General features: G+C 30.4%; 3 protein-coding genes across 3 annotated transcripts; 2 read left to right on the top strand and 1 right to left on the bottom strand.

Moving 5' to 3' along the window:
- Positions 1-1,096: 1,096 nt before the first annotated feature.
- Positions 1,097-2,652, top strand: LOC108339773 (xyloglucan endotransglucosylase/hydrolase protein 31-like; the record flags this gene model as incomplete). The annotated part of the gene is given in 4 exon segments (NM_001329830.1): positions 1,097-1,348; positions 1,495-1,595; positions 1,696-1,913; positions 2,207-2,652. Coding segments are annotated over 4 exon segments (906 nt in total). The 5' UTR covers positions 1,097-1,119.
- A 3,079-nt stretch (positions 2,653-5,731) lies between these two features.
- LOC108339516 (probable glucuronoxylan glucuronosyltransferase IRX7) lies at positions 5,732-8,341 on the bottom strand. The gene is made up of 4 exons (XM_017576647.2): positions 7,663-8,341; positions 7,155-7,522; positions 6,820-7,070; positions 5,732-6,616 (listed from the first exon to the last, which is right to left on the bottom strand). The coding sequence occupies exons 1-4, from the start codon at positions 7,940-7,942 to the stop codon at positions 6,136-6,138; spliced, it is 1,380 nt and encodes a 459-aa protein (XP_017432136.2). The 5' UTR covers positions 7,943-8,341; the 3' UTR covers positions 5,732-6,135.
- Positions 8,342-20,495: 12,154 nt separating this feature from the next.
- On the top strand, positions 20,496-23,938 carry LOC108339785 (uncharacterized). The gene is made up of 12 exons (XM_017576990.2): positions 20,496-20,770; positions 20,974-21,157; positions 21,249-21,311; positions 21,424-21,529; positions 21,742-21,846; positions 21,926-22,002; positions 22,122-22,239; positions 22,426-22,501; positions 22,689-22,880; positions 23,170-23,287; positions 23,377-23,601; positions 23,683-23,938. Exons 1-12 carry the CDS (start codon positions 20,697-20,699, stop codon positions 23,728-23,730), a joined length of 1,386 nt encoding a protein of 461 aa, XP_017432479.1. The 5' UTR covers positions 20,496-20,696; the 3' UTR covers positions 23,731-23,938.
- Positions 23,939-25,480: the final 1,542 nt, after the last annotated feature.

Raw genomic sequence — 25,480 nt, 5'->3', positions numbered from 1 at the left:
GCTTCAGCTTGATATTCTCAAGCTCAAAATAGTCAAAACATGCAAAGTGGAAAATTGGTTTTGGTGGTTGCAAGTTCCATTCAAGTTGCTAAATGTTGACCAGTTAATTATAATCCCTCTGTATTGCATGTGAAGAATTCAGGTCATGCAAGAGGAATCAGTTTCTAAAGCCCAAATGCTTCACTTTGCAGATTGAGCATCTTTAATGGGTTATAATATTAAATCACTCCCACTGATTGATAATTAATTGTGGCACTCTTTGGAATTTGACAAATTCAATGTTGACCCATTTAGATTATATATCCTCTATAGCAGAACATGACAAATTCAAGTAGGAGAATCACTTTCTGAAGTCTAGATGTTTTACTTTGTTATGAGGCAATCTTGTGATTAAATAACTATCTCTGACCGCTAATTGTGCCACTAAGTTGCACTACACATTGAGCATGTCAAACTATTTCTACAACCGACAGTCAAAATTGAATCTCAATTTCTGCATCAGCCTAAATTGCTTATAACATCAGTGTAATAACTAGTTAACAACTTTGATTGAATACTTTCAAGAAGAAATTGTATGTAACAGTGAGAAAGTACACCATAAGAAAGTTATCATTCATTGAGAAGTTGTCCTTTCCCATCACAATTCCCAAAAAGAACATGTAATGAGACATTAGTTGCCCATGTTTTTGAATACAATATATACCTTGTCCGAATGTTCAACGGTGATGTTTTGTGATTCGGTGTGGTGAACCATACATTTGTAAAGTATAACAGTGTCATTCTTCCTCCATGTTATTCCATTCAAGTGGTACATTATAATTTGCAAGTTTATACCAAACAGGTATTCACTTGAAAAGGAAGTTCCCCCCCCTTGAAGAAATTACACAGAAAAAGCCCACACCTTAACTTCAAAATATTCCCCTATGGTTACCACAAATGTGATAAGTTTTTGTCATCATGTGTAACTCCCCAATCAACTAACATATCACCTTTTTGGAATAGTAGGGCCTTGAACCCCTATATATATCATACTCTGTAGCCATAACTCTTTCATAACTATCACTTACCTAAAACCTTCAGCCCCACCCTGCATTTTAGCAGAGTCATTTTGTTCCTACAATGTCATCATCACTATCCTCTTTCCTCCCAATGCTTCCTGTTCTCTTCCTTCTTGTACTCTCATGTATGATTTATTCTGGTTCTGCTCAGGGACCACCTTCACCTGGCTACTACCCCAGTTCCAAAATTAGTCCTATTAGCTTCAATCAAGGCTTTAAAAACCTTTGGGGACCTCAGCATCAGAGAATAGACCAAGGCTCATTGACAATATGGCTAGACACTAGCACAGGTATGTAAATCTGTCTCACTCTCACATCTGACTCATAATTTCCCTTAATTCACAACCACAAGGTTTTTGGTAACGCACAATTACTCCATTCTTCACTGCTACTAGCTTAGACCATACTCTTACTAAGACATTGTTCTGTGACACAGGGAGTGGATTCAAGTCACTTCACTCTTACAAGTCTGGATACTTTGGTGCTGCAATTAAGCTTCAACCTGGTTACACGGCAGGAGTCATTACATCTCTCTACGTGAGAATTTCTCTACAGATTCAGCTAATGTTGAAAAAGTAAATCTCTTCTTTACAGTGCAAATTTTAATCTCTTTCTCTGAACTCTTTCGGAATTGCAGCTTTCAAACAACCAAGACCACCCCGGAAACCACGATGAAATTGACATAGAGTTCCTTGGTACCACGCCAGACAAGCCATATGTCTTGCAGACAAATGTATACATCAGAGGAAGTGGAGATGGGAATATTATAGGAAGAGAAATGAGGTTTCATCTCTGGTTTGACCCAACACAGGATTTTCACAACTATGCAGTTCTATGGAAACCTTCTGAGTTAATGTAATATTCCATGCATTCTCCTGCCACCAATTTTCATAACTACGCTTATTCTAAATTGTTAAGTTGAAAAGGCAATTTTGTTTCAGAATCATACTATGATCCCCTCACTATAGTAATATCCTTTTATCTGTTCATGAAATTATAAAACAGAAACAAATCGTAGCTACAGCACTTCCATTCACAGCTCATTGTTAGATTGTGACACACAATCTTGCTTGTGGAATGAATGTAGTTGTTGCAATATTTAGCATTGTTGATAACTAAGTTGTGTTGTGATGGAATAATATATGCAGATTTTTTGTGGATGATGTTCCAATAAGAAGGTATCCAAGGAAAAGTGAGGCCACATACCCTACAAGGCCAATGTATGTGTATGGGTCAATATGGGATGCATCTTCTTGGGCAACAGAGGGTGGAAAATACAAAGCTGATTACAGATACCAACCCTTCGTTGGTAGGTACAAAAACTTCAGACTTCAAGGTTGCACCAGTGAAAGCTCTGCCTCATGCCACCCACCTTCTACATCTTCTGGCTTCGGAAGTCTGAGCCCTCAGCAGTTCAGGGCCATGCAATGGGTCCAAACCAACTACATGGTGTACAACTATTGCCATGATCCTAGGAGAGACCACAATCTGATCCCAGAATGCTGAGCCAAAGTTGTTTTTCATGTTGGTGTGTCTCAATTCTATGTTACCCTTTATATACTTAAAAATTGAAACTTTGAAACGGTGTTGGGGTGGTTTTTGTGATGGTCCCATTGCTAAGTGTAATTGCAAGGGTAGTTGAACGTCCATGCCACTCCAATGATTGGAATGTTTTGTTTTGTTGCGTTGTGTCATTGTGTTATTGTAGTAATGTTTTGGGTCCAATAGTGTCGAAATAAATTGATAAGAATGCTTTTCTGATACGTGTATGGGTGTGAAAAGTGACATTGAGAGAAAGGACATGCTCCCTTGTAAGCAAATTCTTATATTTTTTCATTTTGGATATTATTAAATAAATTTTTACAAACGTTTTATTCTACAATTTTACCTTTTATTTCTCTCTTCTTTTTTTACAAATATAAAAGTTAATTGTTTTAATGATCAAAATACTTAAAAAAATGATTGTGGACTACATCTAGAAAAATTCACTTTTTTTCGACTCAATTTTAAAAAGTATGTTTCACGATTTTCAAGAATCCTATCATAGTGTGAAATAAGTTTTCTTTTTCAATAACATTGAATTGATGTTTTGTTCTTGATGGCCGACTCAGACAAATACGATATCAAAATTTATTGTAGAGAAGAATTTCAGTGTGTTCCGTTAAGATCAACGACAATATAAAAAAATAATCATTTTTATAAGATCTATAAAAAAAATCTTATTCCATTATTTGTCATATTTATTAAAAGTGTTATCGAAAAAAACAAACCCAAATCGTAGTGTGGTACTGTTGCTGGCCCATGTAAAGGCCCTGATCAGGAATCTGTATGTGGATAACGAAATGGGCCACACCATAATTCAGTGTCCCAAACAGTACTAAAGTTTGATAAATACGACAACCAAATCAAGTCGTGCCTTTTGTCAATTAATAATTAAAAGGAAAAAAATTGCCATTTCAACAACTAAAATGAAAACTTCGCACTTATAAAATAAAGTTTTTCTTTTTTTCAAAATATTACCTCTTCTTCTATAAATAGGTACCCTAATTTTTCAAATATAGATTTTAAGAAAACGTTTAAATTATATAAATCCGTTTTGTTTTGTATATTTATATTTATATTTATACACCTTTTATAAAAATTTAGTACGCATCATTTTAATTCACTTTTATGTGAGATTTTCGGTTGTAATTTGTCTCTTCCTAATTTTTGGATTTCAGTACTCCTTGGAAGTCCCAAATACTATTAATAAAATAAATATAGTCATGACGAAAATTGCCAATTAAAAAAATGCCGTTGTAAATATCATGTGAATAATTAATTTATTTTTAAAATGTTTGTTTCGTATTTATCACGTATTTTTATGAGTTGAATAATATTGAAAGGTGAAATTTTATCTTTATATTTTTAACATTATTGTATTTCTAGGATTCAGACTCAAAATTCACTAATCCGATGTGAGATTAAAGTAAGACGTTTGTTTGAACTAAAACGAATTATAAGTGTTAGGAATATAATCATTTAAAAGAGAAAATTTTTAAAACTATTAATAACGAGAACGCTTTCTTCATCATGAAGATAAATAAAAACATCATTATCGATAATATATATCAAATTTTTTTTTTAATAATTAAATATATTTCGTCTTGATTGTAAATTTCCTGTGCATGAGATTCAATTATTGGGAGAAAAAAATAGAAGATGACAAAATAGTTCGGATAAGGCAAAGGATACTTAATATCATAAATATCTCGATAATTATAGGATTAGACATTATGAAATTACTGACTAACCAATGAAAACAAAACAAAAATTATTTTTAATCATCATAAGGATAATAATCTTTGTAGTGTATGTTAATTACTTTATTTTCAGATTTAGAAGCCATTAAATGGCTATGGAAAAGGGATAAATATAAAAAATGTGAAGTTTTATTTTAAAAAAATAACACTTTAAGCAAGGATACAATTTTTAATAGGCACATGAATTCCTATGTTGACTATGGATGTTTAATCAAGATACAAATATATTACATAGAAATTACACAAACATAATGATCATATATAAAAACTGTTTGAAGAATCAGAACTAATCATATATTATAACTTAGTTTAAAGTATTAATCACTGGTTAAAATATTTTTAAATTTATTTTAGGGAAAAATAGAAAGCATGAGTTTGCAGGCGTGCTTGCTGGTTTTATTCAAATTTAAACATGGGAGTTACAAAACAATAAAAAGCGAATAAAAAAAGACTAGTTTTTTCATTATTTCAAATATTCCCTTAGTTATTAAAAGAATATTCTTTTGGTTATTCAAATTCAAACATGAGAGTTACAAAACAATTTGATTTTTTTTTCATTCAATTTCGTGTGTAAAAATTCGTCTCTGAAATCTCGACGGATTCTAGAAGTATTTGATTTCATTTTCATTAAATTTGGTATAAATTCTTGTTTGAATTCTTGCAATGGAGAATGAAGTTACAATTTAATTATTAGAGAGACAAATCTCGATATTTAAAATTTATATTAGACTATTTAATTTATGGAGTTTATTAGCTTTGAGTTGGGTTAATTACATTCAGGTTGTTTAAATCGTGGATTAATTTGGTTGTATTTCCAGGTTATAGTTTTATATTAAATTAAAATTCTTTAATAAAAAAATTTATTTTTTTAATAAATGACAAAATATAGTAAATATTTAACTAAAAAATAATGTATATAATTTTAAAAATAATGATTATAATAAACTATCATCTTATATTTTTATTTCGTAACTTTTAATATAATAGTATTGTATTAAAAGTAAAATTTTAAATAAATCTATAAATTTAAAAATATTAATATTAAAATTAAAATTGAATTTCCAATTCCCCTTTTTTGATTTTGACAACCCTTGAACACATCCGTGACCACTCTGACAGCCCCCATTAACTTGCAAATAATAAAAATTAAAACTTTAAATAACCACTATAAAAGTTCTGACATTTCTGACACACCCTCATCTCCCTCCATTCATCTCCATTCTCATTAATCATTTCACTCACAAACACAAAAATAAATTTTCAAAATTTTTCCATCTCTTTCGTTACAAAACAACTGACACAACAATCCTCACTTTCCGGTTTCCAATTCAATCAAATCAAATACAACAATAAATAAAACCAGCTAAGACATTTCAAAAATTCGTATTATATATCCTTTTAAATCTATTTACAGCAAAAATGATTATACAAAATCTACCCCAGAGATATTTTACAGTTCTTCTCCAAACCGCAAATCCCTCCAATCAATTCTTGCCATGTCATCGCCATAAGCCACGTCACCATTAATAACCTCGAAGAAAGTCGTAAAGCTGATCTTCCCCTATGGGCCCCAGCATGAGTCATTAAATTCCATCTCTGAATAAATTCCAGCTGTCATCCACTAAATCTTGTTTTTATTATTTACTATATTTATTTATTTATTTATTCCCTTCTTATTTTTATCTCCCATGCAGCACCGTGTTTTGTCTGCGTAATGTCATGAGCACGGGTGAAGAAACAAACAAGGAACCAACTTGGCGCCGATTTTAAACCTCTTACGTGTCAAAATCCAATTGGCGTGAAACCCTCGAACCCCTGTAGGACCTGTCAAGCTTTTCGCTCAAAGCACGTAGGACCTGCCACGTGGCGTCCCCTTCCCGAACCTGGCTGTTAAAAAGTAGCGCCCTTCTGGTCGCCGGGTCCCACAGGTTCCTTTGAATCGTGCTCAGGTTCGTCGCTGCCACGCGCTCCAGTATCTCCGCCAGCCTCCCGACGTCCCTCTCCGCCACCGTGATCGATATCTCCGACCATTTCACGGCTGAGAGAAACGGCAGACGGATACCGTCCGCTATAACTACCGGCACGCAACCCAGAGCAACGGACTCTACCAGCCTCGGGCTCCACGGGGCCCACCCCAAAGGGCACAGACAAAACACCGAGCGTGCAATCTCTGACTGGTAACCGGCGAACCTGTGTCTCTGTAGGTAAAACCTCCGGTCACCGTTGAACTTTCGCCATATCATTGTCCTCACTTTCCTTCAAGGTGAAAACAGTGAAATCATCAACAAAAATGACAAATAGTTTTTAAATGTTAAAAAGATCATTTTTGTCAACCAAAAATGTAAAAAAGAAAATTGTATTTTAAATCTCTAAAGAGCAAGATTAAAGTTTCCATTAAAAATGTTTTGACTATTTTGTACAAATTTAAATTGAGTTGAAGAAATGGAGATAGTTTTTACTTGCTGTAAAATCTTCCACTAACGTTCTTGGGATGAAGTTCCATTTTGCCTCGGAAGAAAACCCAAATATCTCGCCGTCCGTTCACCGGAGAGTTCTCCATCGTGTCCTGGACACTTTCCGGCGAAACATACGGCGGAATCACCACGTGCTCAACCTTCTGACATGGGTGCTCGTACACAACGCCAAACGTCTGCAACACGATCGAGTTTCTCATAATCTCTGGGACGCCATCAGCCACCGCCACGTCCTCCTTCGCAAAACCAAACAAAACAGATCAGTCTACGAAATCAACCAGCGAAACCGTTTGGAGAGAAAAACAAAAAGATGAACGTACCAGCGTGTGGAAACACGAGCCGAAGTCATGCGAGGCGACGAAGACGTGGTCGGAGCCCCTGCTCCGGTTCCAGAAAGGGTACTCCGAGGACAGGAGGTTGACCGCGGACGCGATGAGGGAGCGCGCGTGACCAATCGCGGGAAAGCCATTGACGGTGCTGAAGTTGCAAGAGACATAAACGGGTACGAAGAAAAAGTCAGCTTCGTAAGGGTCAAACGTGCGGACCTCGCTGGTCAACAAAGCCCTGTGAATGGCAACCTCCGACGCAAACAACTGCTTACTACACCTCTCGTTCGATAACCAATCCGTGTTGTACTTGGGCGGAAGATCGTACACAAACACCTTCAAGTTCTTCAGCGACGAAGACCCTTATAACCAGAAAACCAAAATATCAATACAAAATATCAAACAACACTAAATTTCTAATCTTTAACTTAAAAACAGTATTTTTCTTCCGTGAAAGATATTTTCTTTGACTGTAGGACAAAATGAGATAGATTCCAGATACCTCGAGAGTGCAGAGACTGCGAAGGAGCTGTGTTGTTTGATTCAATGAGAGTTCTGGAGACATGAGGTGTTTGGTGGTGAGAGGGTTGTTTGGCGTGGTTGTTGTTGCTGATGAGGTAGGAAGTGAAGAAATAAAGGGAAAGAGAGAGCCATAGAAGCCATTTGTAGTATTTGTAAAAGCAGTTTTTTTCTTGGTGGTGATGAGGTCTTCCATGTTTGTGAAGGAGCTTCATCTTAACATAGTACCCCCTGCTATTTGGAGGTGTTTTGTGCAGAGCCATTTCATTTAAATTCAGAGGGAAAGGGAAAACAAGCAAGGTCTGGAGAGGATCAAGGTGGTTGAGGAACTGCTATCTTGTTCGGGTGCGAAAAGAAGTAGAAATGAAGAAACAGTGACGGGAGGAGAAACCAAACAGGGTGTTTTGTTTTGTGTTGTGTTGTTAGCACTTCGTTTTTGCCTAGAAAATAAACAAAGGGGGTTTGTCAATTTTTTATCAGGGAAAAGTGAGGGTGGGATTAAAGTATTGTGTTGAAAGAAAAAAATGGTTATGGGCTATGTTATTTTGTTACAGGGATTTGGTGTCTTCCTAATTTCGATTATTCCCTAATTATTGAGGGAACAAAGAGCGTGTGCAAAAGAGAGAGATTGTTTGTTAGGTCACATGGTGAAAGGCTGAAAGGTAGCAAAGGATCAGAAATGAAGTTGGCCACGGACTTGCTTATTATGCAGCTTTTTAGACCTCTTTCTCAGTACTTTTTAACTTTATGTATTGTCTCGTATCAACCATGAAACATATTCAAATTAAAACTCATTTCTATACAATAAGTTAAGATTTACTACGTTGTATTGAATTTTTTAAATTAATTACTTGTAGTTAAGACTGGTTTAATGCTTTTGATAACATTAACTCGTGCCTTATTGGATTGAGTTGGTGCGAGTGGTTCTAGGTACAACTAATTTTTGTGGCTTTGCAAAGAAGATAAGGTTGTCTTAAACATGTTTTATGATGAATATGAGATTAAGTAACAACACCTAGAACAACGTGACAATCTCTGTCTGATCATCATTCATGAAAGTGCAAGCAGCCAATAGGGTAGTGTCCAAGCATTCAACCGTGGATCGTCTTTGATGCATTTGATAAAATCAGCAAGGCTTTATAAAATTTTAATACATAACCAAACGACATAAATAAGGTAACAAGAGAATGATAAAACATATACAAGAATTACAAAAAAGAAATCGCTATATATAATAGGAATAGAAAAATAAACCTTATGGAGAAAATATCGTTTGCAGTTAATCAATTAATTAATTAATACTTTTGAATTATGAGTCACTGTTCTTCAGTAACCCCAATTCTGATAAAAAACAACTGCTTTATTTTCTTGAAGCCACTTGCCACTGTTATCACTGTTGCATCAAATCAAATCATGTAATTAATTTTACGCGCTGATATTTATTATTTTTTTTACTGATTAAAAGGGACTAAAACCATTTGTTGACTTATTCAGCAAACGATTATTTCGTTGATTATGATCTGAGTTTCTATAACTTGATAACTCCTTCAACGAGAATAAAAAAACAATTAGGTGGGGCCTTCGTGTATATTGTTATGCACAGAAATAAAATTTTAGGTTTTTAAAAACCTTTTTCAAGAGTAAAAATAATATACAGATTTATTTATTGTTGAGTGAATTTATTTATTTAAATTAAAATCTTTTTTGAATAATTGTTATCACGTGACTTAAAATGAGTTATTTCTACTTCTTTTTTTGTTACTATGAAAAATATATTGCTTCCCCTAACCAGAGGCACAGGGTAGCCACGTAGGTGATGATATGATAGCTCGGACAATATACATGGTTGGGACATCATATTTCTATAATTGTTAAGTTTCGTACACGGCAAGCTAATATTTTTCTCTCGTAGCAAAACAAGTACAAAAATTGTTATGATATTAAAAGTTATAATTTATGATTAAAATATAATTTTCTTTTATTTTAGGATTCGATTATACCTTGCAATCTGTCTTTGGCGAAAATCAGTGAATGTGATTTAAAGTTATTAAAGAATAAGAAGTTTGCATGTTTGATGGTATCTTAGGGTCAAAGGTAATAGGATTAAAACGAGTTAATTACCTAATTCTATGTGGTGGAATATGCAAAGGAATTTTGTGGTTGGAGTTTTTGTCAGATAAGCATTCTATTACATTTGGATTACTTGTTTCTGCAGCCACTCACAAACATACCCTAAGTTCCCATCATTGTTTCCTTAATCAATTCAAATCAAAGATTAATTCCGCCTGCAACTTTCACTTCACAAATCTATGGATGCAATGTATGCAAAATACAAATGTTCTGTGGAAGTTTTATACTCAAAAATGGAAAGTTCTTGTCAAAATGTTTTTGAGTTGTTTAATCGTGATAGATCATCCGATGTTGATATATAGTTTTTATTATATTTCATACAAAATTTCAGTAAACGATATTTATCTAGACATGAACTATTTAGTGAAACCGTAAAAAAATGTTTCACGGATGTTATTTATAATAGTATTGTTTTATAAATATGACTTGACATCATTAGTTGAGATTAACACTTAGGCCCTCTTTGTTTCGTAAATAAAATTATTAAAGTTTGTTAATATTTCAAATAAACCATGTTAATTTTATTATGTAATTCTTTCTTATTCTTCTTTTTAAATTTGGATGATTCAGGTGATGAATTTTGTTGGATACGAAGGTGAAGGAAAAAAATAGTGTAGTTTGAGAGAAAAGTTTGTGAAAAATTTATTTATGATATTATGAATAAAATAAATAAAAATATGTTTCAATTATAAATTAAAATGAAAATTTACTTAAAGAAAAAAAAATTATAATGTTTTATTAAAAATAATATTTATAATCACAAATTAAAATATATATATATATATATATATATATATATATATATATATATATATATATATATATTAAAATATAAAATTAATATATGATTTTATATATAAAATGATAAGTTACTTAACTTTTTTCGAATCTTCGTATGTGTGAAGAGAAAGTTTAAAGTAAGAAAGTTTCTCGTTTTTCATGTTTTAATGATATTTATTTTATTATTTTTCTAGCTTTCCTCGCACTGTTTCTGTCTGTGTGAATTCGTCTGCTGAAACAAACGCAACTTTAATGGCTGTCTTTTTAGCATATAATTTTTAGGTTTTTTTGTTTTTGTGTGGCAAAATTTGAATTTGACTGAACTAATATTTTAGAAGGTATGAGATAATATAATAAAACTTTAAAAAAATGAGGTTAGTGTTATTTTCTTTTTAACTTTTGTGTTGTTTAGGTCATATAAGGTTTTTTTTGTCTCTTTGGTTTCTTTATATCTTGTCCACTTTTGAAGGCATGTCATTTTCCCTCCCTGATTAAGGAAACTGGCAACCAACGATATTGCGCATAAAAGCTAAGCCAACTAAAGTATTTTTATAAGGCAAAGATATGTGTAGAAGCACTCAAGGTTTTATTGACTCATTCAACTAATCTTAATTTTGTATGCGATTATTATAACATATAAATAAACTAGTCTTACGAATTATTAGGTCGTATTTTTTCTCTTATTATTTATCATACAGGAAGAAAATAAGAAATTAAAAAACTCATTGGAAGATGAAGTGAAGATTTGGGTAGAACAGAAGAAAAACTCATTCGAAGCAATGATTGAAAGGATGTATATAGAAGCACTTGTGCTTGGCTACTTTCATAATACACTACTCATTGTTGTATTGTCCTTGCTAGTGGGGTGGATGCCAATCACAAATTAACGCCTTTAAATAGGCTTTTATGTGTTAGTGTTACTTCAAAAATACAAGTTTTTTGTTTATTAGATTAACTTCTTCCAAACTAGATAATTCTACTTCTCTATCATATTAAAATTTGGAATCTCATGTTTTTAGGTGAAGAAAAGGTGTGATGTTAGAAGAGTCATGCTTGTGACACAAATTAAAAATCTATTAAACTTATATTTAAATATCTTTTTCCTGAATTCACTCCTCCGTTTATTCATCAATAACAATTAGTTTTTATTTTGGATACGAGATGATGGTGTGTTATGTCATTTAAAGTCTACTTATTATTTAGGAATCTAAGTGTTAGGTCAAACCGTTCAAACTGTTTGAAGAGTAATGTCAAAATCAACTTAATATTAACCGTTAGTAATTAATAAATGCAAGTAACTTATCTCTTTATTTAAAATTTTTATAAGTTTTGGAGTAACATTTTAATTAATGCTAACCTAATTACAATTTAAATATAAATAATTATATTTTACTTTTAACTTGATCAGCTTTAAAATTAATCTCTTGGAACTATCTTAATTGATCAGTTTGATCCATGACCACCTGATCTCTTAATGATTATTCAATCAAGACAAATTTACTAGTTGATAAATTAGAATATAGTGAACCGTCCCATTAAGACGATCATATGATGGAGTTTTATTAATGACTAACATCTAGTGGAAAAAATGAAGAAATAATTTAGTAGGTTTTGTTTTTCAATTATTTGCTTGGAAAAGTTTAAAATAGGATGTAACAGGCAAAAACAAATTCACTTATATAACATGATGTGCTTGTTAATCAGACGTGGGTTTACTTTAATAACCCGAAGCATTTAGTTGTGCAGTTGGGTTAGGTAATATATAAATGAAGAAGACACAGCCATTACTCTGTCTTTCAAATTTAACAGTATGGAAGACGTGGTCCGAGTTGACCACATTTGCTATTTAGCTGTACAGAAAGGACGAATAGTTATTATTATATGCCAGAATTTTTACATGGCTTGTCTCTCAAAGTAAAAGGATGCAAATAATTGAAATGTGAGTCTGAATTATTATTTTATACGTAAAAAAATTAATATAATTGAACTAGAAGAATTATATTTATTTATTTTTAAAATTTAAAAATTAAACTGTATTAAAATTTAAAAAGTAAAAACATATTTAACCTTAAAAAATATTGGTAACCAAGGTTGTAAGACAGGACTAGTATCCCCACCATTGGAAGAAGACCAGACAAATTACACAGTTGGCAATGCAATATTCCCGAACATGAAGAGATGTCTGTTTATGCCATCTGCTTAGAAACGAAGGAGTTGTGATTTGAATGATAGAAAAGGGCATGACCCTACAACATTGTGGTGTGAGCTGTTTGAGCACATGTAACAGAGAGGAAATGGCAGGGCTTTGGTGATAAAATGAAGAATCTTGGAAATTATTGGAGAGAAAAGTTTGATGAAAAATTGGCTTTGCCTTGGGGAACATGTTCCCATGTGTGCATGTGACAGACTACAAGGTTAACCACTCTCAATTCCAATAATCAATTCACACATTGCTAACTTGCTATTATTTTGAATGGCGGATGAATCAGTATATTCCCTTGCTTTCCTATTCTCTCTCAGATTTACCCTGCTTTCGGTATTAAGCTTTCGAGATTATGTTTTTACCTTATAGTTAAAAAATATTCACGTCCACCGGTCAAATTTTTTATCTTTTACAATACATAATGTACTAGGTGACTCCCGGTACCTTGACAAACGAATAGGACGGATGGTATTTCTCATACACCTAAAACGGACGGTTGTGGTAGGTAGATCTCCGGACATAATTAAGGTAAAATACTGGTTAAAGAATTGGGTTCTGGATTAGTCCGTGATTAAGATTTTACTAATCTAAATTTATGATCAAAATTATAAATACAGATCAAAGGTAAGACTTATACAAATTTATTAATTACGCATTTATTGTCTCGCTTAAACTATCGATCATATAATTACTAACTTAAACATTAAAATACATTTGAAGGTACTCTTCCGAATAAACAGGACGGACGGACTTTGGATAAGGAAAAAAAAAATCTCACGGAAACCGAACGAAGACAACAGAAAGCATGCATACTTAGGTGATTCGACCCATAGAGAAATACACAGCATCACAAACGACGAGATGGCAGGGTAGCTCATCCGTTCTTTCGCGCACGCTGACTGGCACCAGCAGGTGCTGTTGTGGAAATGAAGGGAATGGAAGCAGCGTCCGTTGATTGCAAAGAGATTAGTTATAGCTTTGGAGATAGCAAGGGCAGTGCACACCCCTTTTCCGCCACCAGCATTTTGGGTGGTTGAAGTTTCGCAAACATGAGAAGCAGCTTAAAGAACTGTTTCTTATACTTCGGACTTGAATCTACCAGTTATTTCAGAAGACGGTACACTATCAAGGTATTGGATCGCTCGTTGGGTGGCTAAAGTTATTTAATACTAAGGTGACGTTTAGCTTTATTTTTTTATATTTATATAAAATTAAACTTTTAAATAAATTCAAGTGACCCAGTGATCACATCCTTGTACGTTGTAGTAGATAAGATTAATACTTTCTAGCTAGAATATATATTTATATCTGGTGATGATAGAACACTCAATTTGTTCTCTGTTTTATGGTTTGGTCCTCAACACATCGATTGGGATAAAAAAAAAATTATAAGATTAAAAAGTTCTTTATTTAAAAAGCATATATAGCCAAAATAATATGCATATTCGCAAAAGTTTTGTAGATCAAGATCACTTCATGACTTTCTTTTTTAAAACAAAATATTCATTTTAAATACAATAAAAAATATAATTAACTTTTAATTTTTCATAAATATATGTATTTTTAATTTGTCAAATAATTATATACAAACATTTTTAATTTATGAACTTTTATATTATATATTGTTTATATATATATATATATATATATAATATAGTAAATATTATAAAAGTTAATGTGAATTTTATTAAAATTAATGTAATATTCTCAGAAGCTAGACTTTATGTTTCTTATGTCATGTTCAGATTTTGTGTACTACATTCTGCTTTATATTAAATGTTATGAGTTTTATTCTTTAAGAAATTAATAAAATTAATACATAGATTATAGTCAATAATTCTATTAAATTATATATTATATATTTTATTTAATAACATAATAATAAGTATGATATAAAATATTCATTTAAATATAATAAAATTATAGCATATTTGACTATCTAATAAAATATATAATTTTATATATGTATATAAAGGATATTGTCTTTAAGAGTTAATTAAAGTCTTTTAGTAGGTCAAACTCACCTTAATTCTGATTCTAACTCACTTCTGAGGAGACTTTTTTTCGTTCCCACTTGAGAGGGCCTCCTAAAATGAGGCTTTTTCATTGATGGGTTAGAGTTGGATCACTGGCCATGAGTCAAGTTGACACCTCTACTAAAGTGATAGGTGTAAGATCTGAAAAAAATTCAATGTAATAAGAGGATGATGTGAACATGTTAGATGTTTATTAATAAGAAAGAATATGTTTTACACAAGGGTTGAGTAGCTCAGTTGGTGAGAGCTCCTTGTAAAGTTAGTGGTCTTGTGTTCTATTCTCACATGTGCGATTTTGAATGAGATTGTATTTAGAGATCGATTAAAGTGAGTCATTGTGATGTTTGTAAGTTCTAAATTTTATGTGGAGTGAAATGATTGTGTTAATTGGTATAATTAAGGAATTAAAGTGCTTATTTTTTTATAGTATAAAAGATATATTTTCATGTTTTTTTTATGCATAGATTTAATGGTTGAGTAGTGTCACATTTGTGGTTTAATGTATCAACATTGGGGTTATATGGTCTATGCCATTGGAAATTGGTTCTAAAAGTTAACTCAAAATATTTTTGAGTTGTTAGATATGTCTAAGGTGAGTTGTTAGACGCATCTTGGGTGAAATTGAGTTGTTAGACGTGTCTGGGGTGAAACTGAGTTGTTAGACGCGTCTGAGGATGAAATTGAGTTGTTAGACGTGTTTGAAGGTAAAACTAAGTTGTTATACGTTTTTAGGAGTGAAAGTGAGTTGTTAGATGAGTCGGAGGATGAAATTGAGTTGTTAGACGTGTTTGGGAGTGAAACTGAGATGTTAGACGTTGAGTCATCTAGGGACGCTAAGTTGTCTGGAGGGGTAATTGAGTTGTTTGGGACCTCAGATTCGGGATTGTGGATACGATTTTAGACGTGTTTTAGATCATTATAGGGGGTTTTAGACCTTGGTGGAGTTGATGGAGAGGGTTCCTAAGTTGGTTTCCTTGCATCGGTGTGTGCACCGAGTTGCTGTGATGATTATGTAGTAAAGACAGAACATTAAAGGCTGAAAGAAAAAAAGTAAAGAGAGCTTGTAGAAGAAAAACTCCGAAGTTGAAGATAAAATACGTTTTGGAAGCAAAGAGAGAGAGATCAAATATTTATATATATTAGTTGATCGAATTATGTATATATATTTATTATCACGTATAATTTTATTATTTTGAAAATAAATGTAAAGTGTGTGAGATATGTGTCATATCCATTCATCATAGGGAATTAAGAGAACTGTTTTTTGTTGGCCCGTTTACATGTTACGAACCTATGGAGGCTCGTACAATTAATTATTGGAGAGTTACTTCCTCCACCACCCCAACTGTTCCCTACACCTCCCCATATTTTTTCTTATTCCAAAAATATCCTAGGTTAAATTTTTTTAACTTTTACCATTTAACTTTATTTACCTTTTTTAAAACCCTAATTCTGCAGCTCCTACCCCTCACTTTTCTTTCTCTAATTACACACAAACCTCACCCCCTCACTTTCTCTCTTCCTCTCTTCTTCACATAGAGATCCCCCGCCTCCTCACTTTCTCTCTTCCTCTCTTCTTCGCACACACAGAGCCCCCATCCACTCTCTCTTTGTCTTCGTTTATTCTTCCATTGCACATTTTTGTGGTTAAAACTTCCTTCTTTTTGTATATGTGTTCTGTAAATGAATGTATGTGATGTGTTGTGTAAGAGGAAGAAGAGAAACGCGAAGGCTTGAACGAACATGGAAAATCTGTTCAGCCTTCAACGGATCTTGAGATCCGTCCACGGATGTCGAGATCCGTTGAAGGCTGAACAGATTTCCTACATCCGTTCAAGCCTTCGTGTTTCAACTCATTTATTTATTTTTTTTGTTTTTAGTTTATTTTTTTTTGTAGATTTTAATTTCTGAACATTGTAAATATTTATTTGTGTAGATTCTACATAATTTAATAATTTTTGAAATATTTTTTATGTATAAAAAAATGTTAAAAAATAAAACAAATCTTTGAAAGAGAAAAATGAGAGAGTAGGGACTGCACAATTAGGATTTTAAAAAAGTGAGGGGTGGGAGATGCGTTGTTGAACGGATCTTGGTTTACATCAACTCTCATGAGAAAAACTTTTAATTGTAGGACAAAATGAGAATAAAGAGGTGCAGGAAGTAACCGGTGGTGATAGAGGGAGTAATTCTAATTATTGTAATGTTTTGGTTTTGGACTTTTAACCGTTTCAATCTAAATTGTAAAATATTAAAGATGGATCACGATATGACAGGAACTTTGAGAAAACAAGGCCCGACAACTCTAAAGATACTTCAACTATATTTTTATCAACTGTTATCTGGCCGCCGTGGATGGTTTTCAATAACTTTAAATATTTTTAATTTTATTATATAGAATTATTTTTATTTATTGAATATTTAATTATTTATAATTTTTGATTAAATTTTTATCATTTATTTTATTTTTTAATTGGGTATTATCTTATTTTATTACTTTTTTTAGTTGATGTTCACATTTTATTTTGTGTTAATATTAATAAAGTGTTATAGTTAATATAATATGTTACTTCTAAGGATAAAAAAAAGTAAAATAAAAATTTAAATGCACTATTGAGAGACTGCAGAACAAGCAGTAATAATATGTTAAAACTGTTATTGATATTCACTTTTATAACTGTTATTGACATTCAATTTAAATGCATTAATTAATTTTTATATAATAAAGAAAAAATCTTGAAAAAGAAATATAATATTATTAAATATTAAATATCGAAATAATGTATTTTCACTTTTTTTCAATATTAGATATTTGAAAAGAAATTATAATTATATAGCTCAAATTATAATACAAAATAAAATTTTATAAAAACTTAAACATTCATCAGATTTGTAAACGTGAATAAAATAAAGTTAATAAAATTTAAAAATATTATAAAAATAAAACAAATATTCAAATTTAAAAATATTTTAAAAATATCTTTACTCTCCATCTTTAAATTATAATGAAATATATTTTTTATACACTAACAAAGATTATAATACACAATTTTGAATAAAATCACGCAAAGAACAAAAGTTTAACTAATAATAATTAAAATTTAACATATATATTTAATTTTTTGAATTTCAATATATAGTGATAAACAAAATTTATGTCAATAACATTAAATTATTGTATTATAGTAAACAATTTTTTTTATACATTGCAGTGATAATTACGATAGAATTATAAAATAAAAATATTAATATAAAAATACCAAAACAATATGGATAAAAATAAGTGTTTAAGGTGTATGGGATGAGTGTACACTTCCGTTTTCACTCCTCAACTTCCTTTCTTTATGTTCGAAAATGGAGTGTACATCATAAAGATACTTCCATGAAGTCAGCTTGGTAATTGATCAATTAAACAATTAATGATGCAATTAAAGCATGGTAAAAAAAAGTCTCAACAACAATAATTTTGACATGTATTTATAAGTTTTCTATGAATTTCTCATCTAGATCGACTTAATCACGACTAATTATGTTAAACTTAGTTAACTGGATGATTAGTTGATTCTAATTGGTGTTTTTTAGTTTCTTCCTAGCTTGGACGATTAGTTTGGGATAGTTGGGTGGGTATGTACTGATTGGTGTATATATAGAACAATAAGCAACAAATAAAAATATTAAGAAAAATAAAAATAATCAAATATATGTCCTAGAAATATTTTGATACACGATTAAATGAAATCACACAGTATAATTAAAGGTATGGTTAAATGAAATGACACGGCATAATTAAGGGTACGATAAAATGAAAATTACTTCAGAGATCTAAGAAATTTTTTCAAATGAAAATAATTGAACTATTGAGAGATAATAAAAGTTGTTTTAGAATAAAAAAAGAGTTTTTTAAACGAAACAATATATGAAGAGAATAAAAAAGATAAATTTTTTATATTATCAAGTAAATTAAAAGTTTATGCTATTCAACAGTTAAATTGCGAGTTAAATATTTTCGTGTGAAAAAATAAATAATAAATAAAAATATAAATTTTTTTAATGTGAGACATAAAAAATATTTATTATATATATATATATATAAATAAATTGTGAGTATTTTATTAATTTAAACGAAAACAAAATGAATACGAGATGAATGTTAGGACGAGTATGATGATGGAGACGGGATAAATATGTATATTTCATCCTTATACCAAATTAAAAATTATATCTATATATAGTAAATATGAAAATTTATCATCAATTCAGAGACAAATTTAGAGAATACTGAAGGACATGAAATTAATTTATTTGTTATCTCTACGACCTACAATTAGTGTTGTTGTATTTGTCCTATAATGAGTTAACTCAATATGACTCACTTTTTAATAATAGTTGATTTAATGACTCACTTAATTACAAGTGTTTTTTTCTTTAACTAAAAAATAATATTTTTTTAATTGAAATCTAAATAAAATTCAATTTAAGTGAGGTTAATAATATAACTTAAATATAATAAATTAAAATAATAAATTGGGTGTGTTAACGAATGACTCATTTTTTGAATTGGTAATATATAAAGATAATAAATTTTGTAATATAATAATATAACTTAAAAAATTATTATCTTTATCTATATTAAGTGACATTTTCTTAAAATTCAATTTTAAAAAAATAATAATCATTTTTAAACTAAAATAACTATATATAATACTTATAAATAATATTACCTATAAATTAAATAAAAATTATATGCAATAAAATTATAAAAATTATTTATATTTACTTTTATTGTTACAACTTTAGTGTGTTTTGTTATCATTAGAAAAAGAAAGTAAACACAGATACATGTATTTTTCACTAGTCATTAATAAAGAGATTTCTTTTTTTACACATTTTTCTTCCAATTTTACCATTTCAATAACTATTTTTTAAAATTTAAATAATTACTCAAAAAAAAATCACTTTCACCTTTTAGTATTTACTTTTTTAAATTTAAATGATTATTCATAACAATAAAATTACTTACGATGAAATAATAAAAATTATTTATTTTTATAATTATAAGATTTTTTGTGTGTACACACTTCTTGCAATTTTACCGTTTTAATAACTACTTTTTTAAATTTAAGTTATTACTCAAATTAAAAAATATTTTTCACTTTTACCCTTTTAGTAATTACCTATTTAAATTTAAATAATTGCTCATAATAATAAAAGTACTTATGATAAAACTATAAAAAGTATTTTTTTATAATTATCTTTTCATAAAAACTATTGTATAGTTTATTAATAATTTTTCAATAGTTAAATATTTTTTTAAAATTTTGTTAAATTAAAAGAAAAGTAGACACACATAAACAAACTTGTGTGCTTTCACTGATCAATAATTAAGATAAAACACAATAAGTATGTTATATTATATATTTTCGCTCATATTCAATTAAACCATATCATAAACTATTTTTGTGAGTTAAATTATATTTATTTTTTCTTACTTTGCAAAACTCAAATATCTTTTTATTATTTATAATAACTCATTTAGTAAAGATTGAAAATTTCAGCCCACTTAAAAAAATATATATTTTACACTTTCTACATAAGCAAATAATAAAATATAGATTACTACTGGGAAATAACATTTATATGCCTTTTTTTAACTGAACCAGTTTTTAAGCCCACTATATCACGAAATTATGGAGGAAGAAGATAAGAAGATTTTCCCTCCAAATTGTGATTGACTCAAGCAAAGGAAGCCCATCAAAATAAGTTGTGCAGAACATAAGAATACATTTGCTTGGTGATGTTGCCACTTCTCTCACATAACTGTGCAACTTTTCAAACTACCAATATCAAATTCCAACTCGGAACTCTGTGATGGATATGAATGACCCTTTGGATTTCGAGGTAGAAGACGACCTTCTGAAATCCCATGCAATTAAAAAAAAAAGGTAATCCTTTTCCACAAAATTTGTTACTTTTTGCCTCAACTCTTCAAAGGTTCAATTTTTATCTTTTTTATTTTCTCTGTTTAGGGTTTTTAGCTCCTCTTTTGCAGTTTTTATGATAATTCATGTTTTGCTTTATCTGGATTTCCCTTGGTTTGTTCAAAGTGTGGATGATAACAAGTACTTTAAATTTGTATTCCAACCAGGAAGAAAGTTATTGGGTTGGATGATCTTCTTCAAGATCATTACAGAGAACAGAACAAGCTTCTAGAGAGTAGGAATAAGCAGAAAAAGGCCAATACTAAGGCAAAGAAGAGTAAAACTTCCTACGATGAGGAAGATAGCAAGGAAGCCAAGTTGACTAGGCTAGTTGAGAAATGTCACAAGCAGGCACAATCTTTTTACCTGTTCTTATCTCTAAGTTTCTGTGTGCTTAGCAATTGGCATTGTTTGTAACTGAATACTTGTGGTTTCTTTCCAGTTGAAAGCTTTTGGTGAAGAAGAAGACATTCCACCCTGGGGAGTAAAGGTTTTTGGAGATAAGGTTATTGTACTAAGTCAAATTTAGCAGTCATTCTCTGTACATGGCTTGCTACTTTTATCTCTTCATTGTTTGAATGCTTTAGGTTTTAATCTTTTCATGTTGTGTATTGCAGAAACTTCCCCCCGCTGTGGAGTTTCCTGATCTTAGATGCTGTAACCTTTTACACTCCTTTCTGAACAACAAGCTAAATTCTGTGGTGGAATTGAATGTGGACAAAGGTTGATGCATTGTCTTGTTTTATAAAGCAATGGTGTTTCTGTTTTTTTTTTTGTTATTTTATAATGTTAAGAAACCATCTGTTTTTTGTATGGCAAAATACTGAGTGAAGCCATATTTAGCTCAAAGTACTGCTTATATGCTATCAGAGGAAACTGTATACCTGTTTTTCAGTGGTTATACGCATACCAGTTACTTTTATATGTTTTTGCAGGAAATATATTTCTTGAAGGGTTACTAGTTAATGGCTGGCTTTCAAAATTAGTTTTTCTGTGTGGTCATGTAGAAAAATCAGTAGCCATCTGGGCGTTCAACACAAGTGAGTGAAAACATATAGTTAATATACATGAATATTCCAGCAATCTTCGTCATCCCACTGTTTAACTTTGTTCTTTCAGTGTTATATTCATCAAAAGAAGAGCTCTTTAACTCTTCCACTGACTTTTGGTGTGCTATTCTTTCTTCTGAAGAGGAGGTAAACTTGTTTGTTATGTTTACTTTGGCATTGCACCATTGATAAAGTTATACGTTTATTTTAATTCCTATATTATCTTTTGATACTATATCTTATAGTTCACAGCAATCTTTTACCAGGTCAATCAAATGCCGGTCAAAATTGATTGGTTTCCTGAATATGCAGATTTAAGAAGAGCTCTGGACATTTACGGGTTTCTCTTTAAATTTTCTTCCACTTCAGAACCAAATAACTCAGGTTATTCTCTTATATCTATACCAGTTTATCTCTCCACCGTGCTTTACATATTGTTGTAAACTAATATTAGTTAAGTGTCAACACTGTGAGTCTGAACTCCGAAGTGTTTCAATAGAATTGCTGATATCTTGTTGCCACATTGATTGCAATCTTCTAAGAACAATCTATATGTTTGTCTTTTTTTAGATTCTGACATTGAAGGACGACCACCTCAAAACACTAGAGCTTGGATCAGATTTGTAACGGTTTGTAGTCTGATAAGGTAAGGAACAAGTAATATCAGTGAGTCTACTTAAATGATCAACTGTATGGTTTTTATGTTATTTGAGTCTTTTGCTAGTCATCATTTGAGTTTATGGCAGCCTTGATTAGATAGCCTTTTTATGATTCAAGTGACAATATTTGAAAGTACGATGGTGTCAACTCACATCTCTTGATTCTCATTGCAGGAGTAAAAAGGAAATCTTCTCTACTACAGAAGCTGAAGAGATAGTTGAAATTATTATTTGTCTATTCCTGGATCGCCAGTTTCTTGGTTTGTTGGTGCTTTTAAAGGACTGCATGGAAGCGATTGTCAATTACTTTACAGACCAGGAATGGTGCTCAAGTTGTGAGAACATAGCTAAATTCATTGCTTGCAGGTAACAGCATATAAATATATTTTTTGTCAGTAATATTACTTTTGATGTCTTAAGAGCAAAAAAAAAAAAAACAGATTTTTAAAAATTGAAATTTTTTTATATAAAAGAAAATCCGAATGTAATCAAGCCAAGGACTGCTTATCATTCTCGAGTTCTTTGTACGGTTCATCATAATTGAATTAATGACCAAGCTATGCAATGTAAATAAACAAGTTGATGTGCATGCTGATATTTATTCTCTAGATCTTGCTCATTGGCTTTCTCTTATCTTGCTGTCTTGGATGTGTAGAGTCTCAAAGGATTTGAATTGCATCCAGACTATTGAATGTATATCAGAAGCTACATCTCGTTGCAAGCAACTTAGGAGTGCCGTTGCTCATCAAACACTGCTTTCTTGTTTTCATGGAGTATGCTACTTGCCTTTCTCCTGTCTAATTTATTTGAATAAAAAGTTTATTTAAAAACTTTCGGAAATTGAAACTGGTTTTTTCCTCAGGTTAACAGTGGAGAAGAGATTCTGAGATCACTTACAGAAATTAATTTCAAAGACAAAAGTTCTGACTTCTACAAAATGTACATTCACTTAGTTCTGACAGAGAATTGGGTTCTATCCAACTCATCAATCAAAGACAATCCAGTAATCTATGAGATGTTCTGTCTTTACCTTGAAAATTGTTCCACCTTAATTTCAGCCACCAACCTACGTTCATATGCATCAAAGGTAAAGGAAAGAGCTTTCTTATTTTCAACACTGATTTGGTTGCAGAGTGATTTCATGTACATAAATAATGTTGTTTTACAGGTTCGTCACAGAGCTTCATATCTTCTGCACTTCTCCATCTACAAATAATTGGTTTCAAGTATATCTTTAGCCTCCTACCTATCCCCGAATCAATTCATGTATAATTTCTCCAACCACAGAAAAGAGAAATGTTGGGTGAGATCAAAATATTTTAACAAAGCTGTCAAATTACATGTAAAGGGCATGGATGTACCTTGTGGTAATGTCCAACAGTATCTTATATTAAAATCCACTACTACCTTATTTTCTGAACTTCCTTTTCTGTCTGTCTCTTATTTTATGGCGATTCAATGTTCCTAGATGGCAAAGTTATGGAACCTGCAAACTGCATACAAGTAATTAAAAAATTACTGCAATATTTTAACTTAGAGTTTATTAATCCAAAAATGCTATGGAATAATTTACTTTGAAATAAAAACAGAACACAAGGAAATTTGTTTTCTAGTAGGTCTATTCCTTTTCTACAATTTTGCTCAATCAATTAAAATAAATTTAATTAAATGTATAAAATTCAATGTATCATTAAGAATAAAAAAATCAACATGTCAATGAATATAAATTTTAGAAAATAACGTGAATGAGTGATATATGTAATTAAGGAATATCCTACCGAGAAGAAAACTCCATCTATTTATCATAAAAAAGAATGGTTGACTATCTTTCATTATTTAAATTTATTTTTTGCGTTATATTAATTAAATGGAGTTAAGTTAGATTTTAAAGTAATTTTTTTTACATGGTATTCTTAGAGAGATTTGTTGTAAGTTCTATCTTGATTAGACGTAAGGTTAACTTATAATATACAGGGTGTAAGTTTATAAATCAGATAAAATTAGTTTTGAAGTCTACTTAATAAGTTTTTGGACAATTTATTTCAGGGATAAGGTTACGTTAAAGTTGACATTGTTTATTTCTAAATAATGGGAGTTATTATAATTAGATATGGTAAAGTGGACTTTTTAGCTCAAACAAAAAAATATAATCGACCAACTAGATCCATATTTAAAATACATTTCAAACTTTAATTACAATTTGGTGTTGTTTCAGATCTACAAGCTAATATTAAAAGATGCAGAAATAAATTATTGTATATAAAGAAACATTCAAATTTCAAATTAGTTATCAATGTCTCAATTCTCAAATAGTACGGTATAAATTAAATATCATAACATCAACACAAAAAGCTCATTAAAATTCATAAAACAACAAAAAGACTCTAAACACTTCCTCAGCCACTGTAAATCACTATGCAAATGGAGAAAATTATCTTCACACGCTTTCGCTGATTTTATCGTTACAAAGAAACAAACTAAATATCTATTTTCTCATCAATTTTATATGTTTAATAAAAAATTATGAGAACAAAGAAAACAGCTAATAAAATCATTTCACATACATTATTTCATATATTTAAATTAAAAAATGTGATTTGCAATTTTTTTAATGTCACATAATTACTAAATAACTTACTCTTTTTGTTTACAAAGAACTCCAAACAATTCATAATTTTATATACTTTTAATTAACACTTAAGTATCGACTAAGGAAAAAATATAGATTTCTATTCTTAAATAATAATGTTTTGTAGAATCAATTTAACTTTTTTAAGTAAATCCTGAATATGTAATATAACAAAATAAAATTGACAATAAAATAATATTTTATTTTTTAGAAATAAAAAATTAATTTAAAATTTTAATGGATTAAAGAAAAAATTATATAATTTTAAGCTTTAGAAACACTTAAATATTAAAAAAAAATATTTAATGTATGAGATATATCCACCTAATTATGAACA

This window comes from Vigna angularis, chromosome 5 (genome assembly GCF_016808095.1).
Source record: "Vigna angularis cultivar LongXiaoDou No.4 chromosome 5, ASM1680809v1, whole genome shotgun sequence".
Lineage (NCBI taxonomy): Eukaryota > Viridiplantae > Streptophyta > Magnoliopsida > Fabales > Fabaceae > Vigna > Vigna angularis.
Note: the sequence above shows the minus strand (reverse complement) of the source record. Positions and strands in the feature narration are given on the sequence as shown.